The 12,792-nt window shown below is 37.5% G+C and overlaps 1 protein-coding gene across 6 annotated transcripts in view; it reads right to left on the bottom strand.

Annotated features, from left to right (window-relative positions):
- FAAH2 (fatty acid amide hydrolase 2) overlaps positions 1-12,792 on the bottom strand; it is a 395,527-nt gene that overhangs the window by 202,563 nt on the left and 180,172 nt on the right. For all 6 annotated transcript variants that reach the window (XM_064364306.1, XM_064364308.1, XM_012440368.2 and 3 more), the window contains one exon: positions 11,926-12,045. In XM_064364306.1, coding sequence (XP_064220376.1) covers positions 11,926-12,045 — 120 coding nt within the window. The remainder of the gene's footprint in view (positions 1-11,925; positions 12,046-12,792) is intronic.

The raw sequence follows: 12,792 nt of genomic DNA on the forward strand, positions 1-12,792 counted from the left end.
GAATTAATATCATAAAAATGGCAATACTGCTCAAAGTTATTTATAAATTCAATGCTATCCCCATCAAGCTAACATTGACTTTCTTCACAGAATTGGATAAAACCAGTTTAAACTTCATATGGAACCTAAAGAGAGAGCCCACATAGCCAAGGCAATTCTAATAAAACAAAAAAGGTGGAGGCATCACATTACATGTCTTCAAACTATACCAGAAGGCTACAGTAATCAAAACAGCATGCTACTTCTCAAAAGGAGACATGTATGAAGCCAACAAACATGTAAAAGCTCATAATCACTGGTCATTAGAGAAATGCAAATGAAAACCACAGTGAGATACCATCTCATGCCAGTTAGAATGGCGAACATTAAAAAATCTGGAGACAACAGATGCTGGAGAGGATGTGGAGAAACTGGAATGTGTTTACACTGTTGGTGGGAGTGTAAATTAGTTTAAAGATTGTGGAAGACAGTGTGGCGATTCCTCAAGAATCTAGAAACAGAAATACCATTTGACCCAGCAATCCCATTACTGGGTATATATCCAAAGGATTATGAATTGTTCTATTATAAAGACATATGTACATGTATGTTTATTGCAGCACTGTTTACAATAGCAAAGACTTGGAACCAACCCAAATGCCCATCAATGATAGACTGGATAAAGAAAATGTGGCACATATATATCATGGAATACTATGTAGCTGTAAAAAAGGATGAGGTCATGTCCTTTGCAGGGACATGGATGAAGATGGAAACCATCATTCTCAGCAAACTGACACAAGAACATAAAACCAAACACTACATGTTCTCACTCATAAGTGGGTGTTGAACAATCAGAACACATCGACACATGGAAGGGAGCATCACACACCAGGGCCTGTTGGAGAATGGGGGTGCTAAGGGAGGGATTGTGGGGGTTGGGGGATTGGGGAGGGATAACATTGGGAGAAATACCTAATGTAGATGACCAGGGGATGGATGCAGCAAATGTCCACGGCATGTGTATACCTATGGAATAATTGCACACGATGTGCACATGTACTCCAGAAGTTAAAGTATAATAAAAAATAATTTTTTAAAAGATTATATTGAACAGAGATGATACACAAAAAAGAAAATTTAAAAATAAGAAAAATAATTAAAAAGGGTTTATGAATTGCCTGACAAAGAATTCAAAATAACTATTTTTAAAATGCTCAATAAACTAAGAGAACACAAATAAACAACTAATTGAAGCCAGAAAAAAATTATGCATTAACAAAATGAGAATATCAACAATGAGATAAAATCTATTTCAAAAAACAAAGCTCTGGGGCTGAAGAATAGAATAACAGAAATGCAAATTTTGGTAGAGGAGTTCAAAAGCAGACTAAATCAAACAGAAAAACATAATTAGCAGACATTAAAATGCGTCATTTAAAATTTTCAACTCAGATGGGCAAAAAGAAAACATAGTGAAGGAATGTTAAGAGCATGTAAGAGACTTATGTGACACCATCAATTGGACAAATGTACGCATATGAAATACCCACGAAAATTAAAAGGTCAGAGGAATTATTTGAAGAAAGAAGGCCAAAACTTTTCAATTTTGAGGAAACTGACACAAAATTGAAAAAAGCTAAAAAAACAAAACTCCAACTAAGATAAACCCAGGAAGACTCACACCAAGACAAATTATCATCAAAGAGTCAAAAATCACAAGTAAATAGAGACTCTTATAGGTAGCAGAAGAAAAGCTACTCACTGTGCAGAAGGGAGTTTCCATAAGACTATCACCAGCCCAGGTGCGGTGGCTCACACCTGTAATCCCAGCACTTTGGGAGGCCACAGCAGGCAGATCACGAGGTCAGGAGATCAAGAACATCCTGGCCAATATGGGAAACCCAATCTTTACTAAAATACAAAAAATTACCTGGTCATTCTGGTGGGTGCCTGTAGTTCCAGCTACTGTGTAGACTGAGGCAGGAGAATCGCTTGAACCCAGGAGGCGGACCTTGCAGTGAGCAAAGCTCACACCACTGCACTCCAACCTGGTGACAGAGCGAGACTCTGCAAAAAAAAAAAAAAAAGAAAGAAAGAAAAGGAAAAGACTACCACCCCACATTTCCCAGCAGAAACCTACAAACAGAAATACCATTTGACCCAGCAATCCCATTACTGGGTATATACCCAAAGAATTATACATCATTCTATTATAAAGATGCATGCATGTGTATGTCCATTGCAGCACTGTTTACAATATCAAAGACTTGTAACCAACACAAATGCCCATCAAGGATAGACTGGATAAAGAAAATGTGGCGCATATACACCATGGAATACTATGTAGCCATAAAAAGTATGAGTTCATGTCCTTTGCAGGGACATGGATGAAGATGGAAACCATCATTCTCAGCAAACTGACACAAGAACAGAAAATCAAATACCGCATATTCTCACTCATAAGTGGGCGTTAAACAATGAGAACACATGGACACAGGGAGGGGAACGTCACACACTGGGGCCAGTTGGGGAATGGGAGTGCTAAGGGAAGGAGAGCAGTAGATGGAAGGATTGGAGAGGGATAACATTTGGAGAAATGCCTAATGAAGGTGACAGGGGGATGGAGACAGCAAACCACAATGGCATGTGTGTACCTGTGTAGCAATCCTGCACTATCTGCATATGTACGCCAGAACTTAAAGTATAACAAAAAAAGACAAAGCAGCCAATTTTAAATTTTAGAAACAGAAACAATTTTGACACTTGATAAACCAACTTGTTTTCTTATTCATATTAACCTAAGAGGTAAGTATTATCTCATTTTCAAAGATGTGGAAAGACACTCTGGAGGTTATTTAAAATAACAAAAGTGCATATTTAGTAAGAGGCACAGCTACATTTTGAATTTTTAAAAAATATTTCATTAAAAAATGTAATACCTGCTTAGTAGAGAATATTTGAGAGAAAAAAATAAGAAAAAAAATGAATGCAAAATCCTGACTTCTAGTGCTAGCCAGATGAACATTTTCATACACTCTGTTCAGTCCTCTTGCTGTGTATATGTTTTAAAATGTGAACACAAGACATATCTAACTAGATATATTAGTATTTTAGAATTACCATCTAAAATTTATATGGGACCAATAAAACTTCTGAATAGCCAATGGAATCTTAAGGGAAAAAAACAAAGCCAAATAAATCACTTTACCCCATTTAAAACTATATTATACGGCTAATGCAAACAAAACAGCATGGCCAGTGGAACAGAATCGAGATCCTAGAAACAAAGCTGCAAACCCACAACCCATCTGATCTTAGACAAAGTTTACAAAAGCAAGAAGAGGACTTCCTATTCCGTAAATGGTGCTCATATAACTGACTAGTCGTATGCGGAAAAATATAACTGGATTCCTACCTTTCACCATACGCAAAAATTAACTGAATATAAATTAAAGATTTAAATGTAAGATAACCTGTAAAAACCCAAAAGGAAAGCCTAGGAGATACCCTTTTCAACACTGGCTTGGCAAAGAATTTGTGGCTAAGTCTCCAAAAACAATTTCAAAGCAAATTTGACAAGTGGGACCTAATTAAGCTAAAGAGCTACTGTATAGTGAAAGAAATCATCAAAAGAATAAAGATACAGTCTACAGAATGGGAGAAAATATTTGGAAATCGTGCATCCAACCTAAATCTAATATGTAGAATCTATAAGGCACTTAAAGAAATCAACAAGCCAAAAGTAATCAATTAAAAAGTGAGTAAATGGCATGAACAGGCAGTTCTCGAAAGAAGATATACAAAAAGTAAATAATCAATTAAAAAGTGAGTGACATGAACAGGCACTTCTCAAAAGAAGAGATAAAAAATGCTCAATATTACCAATAATCAGAGAAATGCATATAAAGACCACAATGAAATAGTATCTCACACAAGTCAGAATGGCAATCATTTAAAATCCAAAAATAACTGATGCTGATGAGACTGCAGAGAAAAGAGAATGCTTGTATACTTTTGTTAAGCTTGCAATTTAGTTCCATCTTTTGGAAAGGAGTTTAGAGTTACCTCAAGTAACTTAGAACCCAGTAATCCCATTACTAGATATATACCCCAAGGAAAATCAATTGTTCTACCAAAAAGACACATGAACTCATATGTTTATCACAGAGTACTACAATAGTAGAGACATGGAATCAATCTAGCTGCCCATCAACAGTTGACTTAATAAAGAAAACGTAGTACATTTACACCACGAAATACCATGCAACCATAAAAAAGAATAAAATATTCTTTTGCAACAATATGGATGCATTTGGAGGCCATTATGCTAAGCTAATTAACACAGGAACAGAAAACAAAGTACCGCATGTTCTCACTTGTAAGTGGAAACGAAACTTTGAGTGTTTGTTGTTCCCCTCTATGTATTCACGTGTTCTCATTACTTAGCTCCCACTTATAAGCAAAAACACGTTGCATTTGGCTTCCTATTCCTGCATTAGTTTGCTGAGGATCATGGTCTACAGCTCCATCTATGCCACTTCAAAGTAAATTATCTCATTCTTTTTCATGGTGACATAGTTTTCCATGGTGTATATAGACCATTGTTATAATACTGATTCCTAAAAACCATTATCAAATGAGTATTTATTCTCAGCATATTTTTATGATTAATCTAAACTTCAAAATATTCTGATTTACTATACCACCATTCTATGTACTATGCTAACTTATATTACCTTTAAATCAGTTTTCCAAAAGTCTAGACGACTTTAAGTTCCTTGAATGAAGGGACTCTGCTTTGGCATACTTACCACCATAAGTAATAGAAAACAAATACACTTTGCTTTAATTGAAAAAAATAATAAATGCTAATAACTGGAGTTTTAAGCTGACAGAATTTTACTTTTTCTTTCCAATGTTTCTGAAATTGTGTTTTATAACCTTTTAAATGACGAAAAATCAAATCCAACTGATAAGTCATTTTAGTACAGCCCACTGTAATTTAAGTAGGTTTGAATCCTAGCACTATGATTTACTTGTTTATTTAATTTGGGGCAAGTCTATTTAATCTTTCTGAGCTTTCAATTTGTCATTTGTACTGGGGATGTCTTTCTAGGAAAAAAAAAAATCTCCTTTAGGTATTAAACGAAATTAGTTATAGGAGACACCTGGCACAATTATACATACCAATCCCAAAGTTGGTGCTCAATAAACAGTAGCAAGTTTTATTTAAGAACATTGAGAGATTCAAAGGGATGATCCAAGATGGCTGAATAGGAACAGCTCTGGAGCACAGTTCCCAGCAAGAACAATGCAGAGGGTGAGTGATCACCACATTTCCAAATGAAATTTCACTGCCCACAGACCAGGAGATTCCTGGGAGGAAAAGCACCACTAGTTTCCAGCACAGCTGTTTCAGCTGGTGCCACGGGTTGGCATACAGAAACTCAATCAAATCTGGGGAGCCGTTTCAACTGATGCCTGGAACACCTGGGAGACACAGCCTCCCATTCAACTGCAAGGGAGGGGGCTGAGACAGGGAACCAGGTGATCTGGCTCGAAGGGTCCCAATCCCACAAAACAAGAAATCTGAAATGCACTGGATTGAGAGTTTTGCAACAAGCCCAGCTGGACTTGGGACTGTCCAGCTCAATGTGGGGAAGGGCATCTGCCACTACCACAAGGAAGTTCATGCAGCAGCTGGGCAGAGCCCATGGCAGCTCAGCAACGCCTCTGCTGGCAGACTGTGACTAGACTATCTCCCTGCTGGGCGGGGCATCTATGAAAAAAGGCACCAGCACATCAGGAACTTATATATAAAGCTCAACCTTCCCAGGATAGAGAACCTGGGAAAAGAGGTGGTTATGAGTTCTGCTGCAGGAGACGTAAACATACCTGCCCAGCAGTTCTGCATGGAACAATGGAACTCGCGACACAGAACTTGAGTTCCTATAAGAAACAGACTGTATCCTCAAGCAGCTCCCTGAACCCTGTATATCCAAAGAGACACCTCATAAAGGAGAGCTCAGGCTGACATCTGGTGGGTACCCTTCTGAGATGGAAATAACAGACAAAAACAGCAGCAATCCTTACTGTTCTATAGCCCCTGCAGGGGATCCCCAGGCAAGCAGGATCTGGAATGGACCTCCAGCAGTCCTGTAGCAGAGAGGCTTGACCGTTAGAAGAAAAACTAAGAAACAGAAAGAAACAGCTTCAACATCAACAAAAAGGATGTCCACTCAAAGACCCCATCTGAAAGTCAACAACTACAAAGACCAAAGCTAGATAAAGCCATGAAGATGGCAATAAACCAGTGGAAAAAGGATGAAAACACCAAAAACCCAAATGCCTCTCCTTCTCCAAGGGATCATGACTCCTCACCAGCAAAGGAACAAAGCTGGATGGAGAATGAGACTGATGAATTGACAGAAACAGGCTTCAGAAGGTGGGTAGTAACAAACTTCTCTGAGCTAAAAGAACATGTGCTAACCCAATGAAAAGAAACTAAGAACGTTGAGAAAAGGTTAGATGAAATGCTACCTAGAAGAAACAGCTTAGAGAAGAATACAAACAACTTGATGGAGCCGAAAAACACAGCACGAGAACTTCACCAAGCATACACAAGTTGCAATACCTGAACAGACTAAGCAGAAGAAAGGGTATCGGAGACTGAAGATAAATTCAATGAAATAAAACGAGAAGGCGAGATTAGAGAAAAGAGAGTGAAATGAAATGAGCAAAGCCTACAAGAAATATAAGATTACATGAAAAGACCTAATCTACATTTGATATGTGTACCTGAATGTGATGGAGAGAATGAATCCAAGCTGGAAAACACTCTTCAGGGTATTTCCAGGAGAATTTCCCCAACCTAGAAAGGCAGATCACCATTCAAGTCCAGGAAATACAGAGAACACCACAAATATATTCCTCAAGAAGAGCAACCCCAAGGCACATAATCGTCAGATACACCAGGGTTGAAATGAAGGAAAAAATGCTAAGGGCAGCTAGAAAGAAAGGTCGGGTTACCACAAAGGGAAGCCCTTCACACTCACAGCAGATCACTAGGCAGAAATTCTACAAGCCAGAAGAGAGTAGGGGCCAATATTCAACATCATTAAAGAAAAGAACTTTCAACCTAGAATTTCATATCCAGCCAAACTAAGTTTCATAAGCAAAGAAAAAATAAAATCCCTTATGGACAAACAATTGCTGAGAGATTTTGTCACCACCAGATCAGCCTTACAAGAGCTCCTGAAAGAAGAAATAAAGAAGGAAAGGAACAACCAGTACCAGCCACTCCAAAAATGTACCAAATGGTAAAGAGCAATGACACAATGAAGAAAATGCGTCAACTAATGGCCAAAACATCCAGCTGGCATCAAAATGGCAGGATCAAATTCACACAAAACAATATTAACACTAAATGTTAATGGCCTAAATAACCCACTCAAAAGACACAGCCTGGCAAATTGGATAAGAAGGCAAGACCCATCGGTGTGCTGTATCCAGGAAACCCATCTCACATGCAAGGACACACATAGGCTAAAAATAAAGGGATGGAGGAAGATTTATCAAGAAAGTGGAGAGCAAAAAAAAAAAAAAAAAAAAAGCAGGAGTTGCAATCCTACTCTCTGATAACATAGACTTTAAACTAACCAAGATCAAAACAGACAAAGAAGACCATTGCACAATGGTAAAAGGATCAATGCTACAAGAAGAGCTAATGATCCTAAATGTATATGCACTCAATGCAGGAGCAACCAGATACATAAAACAAGTTCTTAATGACCTACAAAGAGACTTAGACTCCCACATAATAATAGTGGGAGACTTTAACACTCCACTGTAAATACTAGACAGATCAAGGAGACAGAAAATTAACAAGGATACCCAGGACTTGAACTTAGATCTGGACCAAGCAGACTTAATAGACATCTACAGAACTCTCCATCTGGAATCCACAGAATATACATACTTCTCAGCACCAAATCGCACCTACTCTAACATTGACCACATAATTGGAAGTAAATCACTCCTCAGCAAATGCAAAAGAATGGAAATCATAACAAACAGTCTCTCAGACCACAGTGCAATCAAATTAGAACTCAGTATTAAGAAACTAACTCAGAACCACACAACTTCGTGGAAACTGAACAACGGGCTCCTGAATGTCGACTGGATAAACAGTGAAATGAAGGCAGAAATAAAGATGTTCTTTGAAACCAATGAGAATGAAGATGCAAAGTGCCAGAATTCTGGGACACATTTAAATCAATGTCTAGAGGGAAATTTATAGCAATAAATTCCCACATGAGAAGCAAGAAAAGATCTAAAATCAACACCCTATAGTCAAAAATTCAAAGAGCTGGAGGAGCAAGATAAAAAAAAAAAACTCAAAAGCTATCAGAAGACAAGAAATAACTAAGATCAAAGCAGAACTGAAGGATACAGAGAAAAAAAACATTTAAAAATCAATAAATCTAGGAGCTGTTTTTTTTTTAACAGATCAACAAAATAGACTACTAGCCAAATTAATAAAAAAGAAAAGGAAGAAGAATCAAATAGATGCAATAAAAAATGATAAAGGGGATATCACCACTGATTCTACAGAAATACAAACTACCATCAGAGATTACTACAAACAACTCTATGCACATAAACCAGCAAACCTGGAAGACATCGATAAATTCCTGGACACGTGCACCCACCCAAGCCTAAACCAGGAAGAAGTTTAAACCTTTAACAGACCAATAACAAGGGCTGAAGTCGAGAGAGCAATTAATAGCCTACTAACCAAAAAAGTCCAAGTCCAGATGGGTTCACAGCTAAATTTTACCACATGTACAAAGAGGAGCTGGTACCATTCCTAATGAAAATATTCAAAACAATACAAAAAGAGGGAATCCTTTCCAAATCATTTTATGAGACCAACATCATCCTGATACCAAACCCCAGCAGAGACTCAATGAGAAAAGAAAACTTCAGGCCAATATCCATGATTAACATAGATGCAAAATTCTTCAATAAAATACTGTCAAACTGATTGCAACAGCACATCAAAAAACTTATTCATCACGATCAAGTAGGTTTCTTCCCAGAGAAGCAAGGCTGGTTCAACATATGCAAGTCTATAAATATAATCCACCACATAAAAAGAACCAAAGACAAAAACCAAATGATTATCTCTATAGATATAGAGAAAGCCTTTGACAAAATTTAACAGCATTTATGCTAAAAACTCTCAATAAACTAGGTATCGAAAGAAGGTATCTCAAAACAATAAAAGCTATTTATGACAAACCTACAGCCAATATCATACTGAAAGAGCAAAATCTTGTAGCATTCCCTTTGAAATCTGGCACTGGACATGGATGCCCTCTCTCACTACTCCTATTCCATATAGTACTGGAAGTTCTAGCCAGAACAATTAGGCAAGAAATAAAAAGTGTATTCAACTAAGAAAGGAGGAAGTCAAATTGTCTCTATTTGCAGATGACATGATTGTATATTTACACGACCCTATAAGCTCAAACCAAAATCTCCTTAAACTAATAAGCAACTTGAGCAAAATCTCAGGATACAAAATCGATGTGCAGAAATCACAAGCATTCCTATACACCAACAACAGACAAACAGAGAGCCTAACCATGAGCGACCTCCCATTCACAATTGCTTCAAAGAGAATAAAATACCTAGGAATACAACTAACAAAGGATGTAAAGGACCTCTTCAAAGAGAACTACAAACTACTGCTCAAGGGAATAAGAGAGGACACAAAGAGATGGAGAAATATTTCATGCTTATGGTTAGGAAGAATCGATATCGTGAAAATGGCCATACTGCCCAAAGTAATCTATAGATTCAATGCTATCCCCATAAAGCTACCAATGACCTTCTTCACAGACCTGGAAAAAACTATCTTAAACTTCACATGGAACCAAAAGAGAGCCCGCATAGTAAGACAATTCTAAACAAAAAGAACAAAGCTGGAGGCATCACACTACCTGACTTCAAACTATATTATGAGGCTACAGTGATCAAAACAGCATGGTACTGGTACCAAAACAGAGATACAGACCAATGGAACAGAACAGAGGCCTGGTAGGCAACACCACACATCTACAACCATCTGATCTTTGACAAACCTCACAAAAACAAGCAATGGGGAAAGGATTCCCTGTTTAATAAATGCTGTTGGAAAAACTAGCTAGCCACATGCAGAAAGAAGAAACTGGACCCCTTCATGACATCTTACACTAAAATTAACTCCAGATGGATTAAGGACTTAAACATAAGACCTAACACCATAAAAATCCTAGAAGAAAATCTAGGCAAAACCATTCAGGATATAGGCATAGGCAAGGACTTCATGACTAAAACACCAAAAGCATTAGCAACAAAAGCCAAAATAGACAAATGGGATCTAATTAAACTCCAGAGCTTCTGTACAGCAAAAGAAACAATCATTAGAGTGAAAAAGCAACCAACAGAATGGGAAAAATTTTTGCAATCTACCCATCTGACAAAGGGCTAATATCCAGAATCTACAAAGAACTAAAACAGATTTACAAGAAAAAAACAAATAAACCCATTCAAAACTGGGAAAAGGATATGAACAGACACTTTTCAAAAGAAGACATATATGAGGCCAGCAAACATATGAAAAAATGCTCATCATCACTGATTATTAGAGAAATGCAAATCAAAACCACATTGAGATAACACCTCATGCCAGTTAGAATGGCGATCATTAAAAAAATCTGGAGACAACACATCCTGGAGAGGATGTGGAGAAATAGGAACACTTTTACACTGTTAGTGGGAGTGTGAATTAGTTCAACTATTATGGAAGACAATGTGGCAATTCCTCAAGGACCTAGAAATAGAAATTCCATTTGACCCAGCAATCCCATTACTGGTTATATAGCCAAAGGATTATAAATCATTCTATTATAGGGATACATGCACATGTATGTTCATTGTGGCACTGTTTACAATAGCAAAGGTCTGGAATCAACCCCAATGCCCAACCATGATAGACTGGACAAGGAAAATGTGACACATATACAACATGGAATACTATGCAGTCATAAAAAGCAATGAGTTTGTTTCCTTCGTAAGGACATGGATGGATCTGGAAACCATCATTCACAGCAAACTGACACAAGAACAGAAAATGAAATACCACATATCACTCATATGCAGATGTGAACAATGAGAACACATGGACACAAAGAGAGGAGCATCACACACTGGTATCTGTTGGAGGGGACAGAGAAAGGACGGCGGTGGGGTGGAGAGGTTGGGGAGGGATAACATGGGGAGAAATGCCAGATATAGGTGATGAGGGGATGGAGGCAGCAAACCACATTGCCATGTATATACCTATGCAACAATTCTGCATGATCTGCACATGTCCCCCAGAACCTAAAGTGCAATATAAAAAATGAATTTTATTGATACACAGTATGACATGATAACCTCTGGAAACATGCTTAGTGAAAGAAATCAGTCACAAAAAGCCACATATTGTATTATTTCATATGTATGAGATGTCCAGAATAGGCAAATTCATATTTCCTACAAACAGGAAGTAGTTAGTTGTTGCTGAGAGCTGGAGAGAGGAATGAGGAACAACTGTTAATGAGTGTGAAGTTTTTGAAGGGAATGATAAAAATGATCTAAAATTAATAGTGGTGATAGTTGCAAACAGAAAATATACTAAAAATCACTCAATTGTATACACTTTAAGTGGGTAAATTGCACAGCATGTGAATTCTCAATAAAGCTGTTTAAAAATTTTAAAAAAAGAACATTGAGAAATATATAATAATCATCCTTATAAGAAAGATAAAACTGCTAGGAAGAAAATTTCTGCATTTTTCTGAATTACAGAAGTAGAAGCACCCTTCTACTTTCATAATTTTATATTAACATTACCTGGAGAAGGCTTGTGTCCAAATATACCATTGAAGAAAGCAGGCATTCGAATGCTACCACCAATATCAGAGCCCACACCAATCACTGAGCAGGCAGCTGCCAGTGTGCAGCCCTCACCACCTACAGGAAACACAAAATACTTGTAAATAAATCATCTAATATACTATTTGCATGGAATATCTTTTTCCATCTTTACACTTTAAAACTTGTTGTGTCTTTAGATCCAAAGTGAGTCTTTTGTTCACAGCATACATTTAAATAATAATTTTAATCCATTCTACTCATCTATATTATTTGAGAATACTAAGCCATTTACATTTTAAAGCAATTACTGATAAGTTCTGCTCTGAGGATTTCTTACTTGGGTCTGTGTGTGTGTCTGCTTTCTCTTAATTCTCCCACATAGAAAAGAGCTCTTATTTTTTTATCAACTTTTAAGTTTTGGGGTACATGTGCAGGATGTGCAGGTTTGCTACATGGGCATACGTGTGCCGTGGTGGTTGGCAGCACAGATCAACACATCACCTAGGTATTAAGCCCAGCACCCATTAGCAATTGTTCCTGATGCTCTCCTTTCCCTAACATCCCCCAATAGGCCCAAGTGTGTGTTGTTCCCCACAATGTGTCTATGTGTTCTATTATTCAGCTCCCACTTATAAGTGAGAACATGCTGTGTTTGGTATTCTATACCTGCATTAGTTTACTGAGAATAATGGCTTCCAGCTACATCCATGTCCCTGCAAAGGACATGATCTCGCTCCTTTTCATAGCTGTTTAGTATTCCATGGTATATATGTACCACATTTTCTTTATTCAGTCTATCATTGATGGGCATTTGGTTGATTCCAAGTCTTTTCTATTGTGAAT

The sequence above is a fragment of the Aotus nancymaae genome, unplaced genomic scaffold (genome assembly GCF_030222135.1).
Source record: "Aotus nancymaae isolate 86718 unplaced genomic scaffold, 86718_ANA_hifiasm-v0.15.2.pri h1tg000058l, whole genome shotgun sequence".
Lineage (NCBI taxonomy): Eukaryota > Metazoa > Chordata > Mammalia > Primates > Aotidae > Aotus > Aotus nancymaae.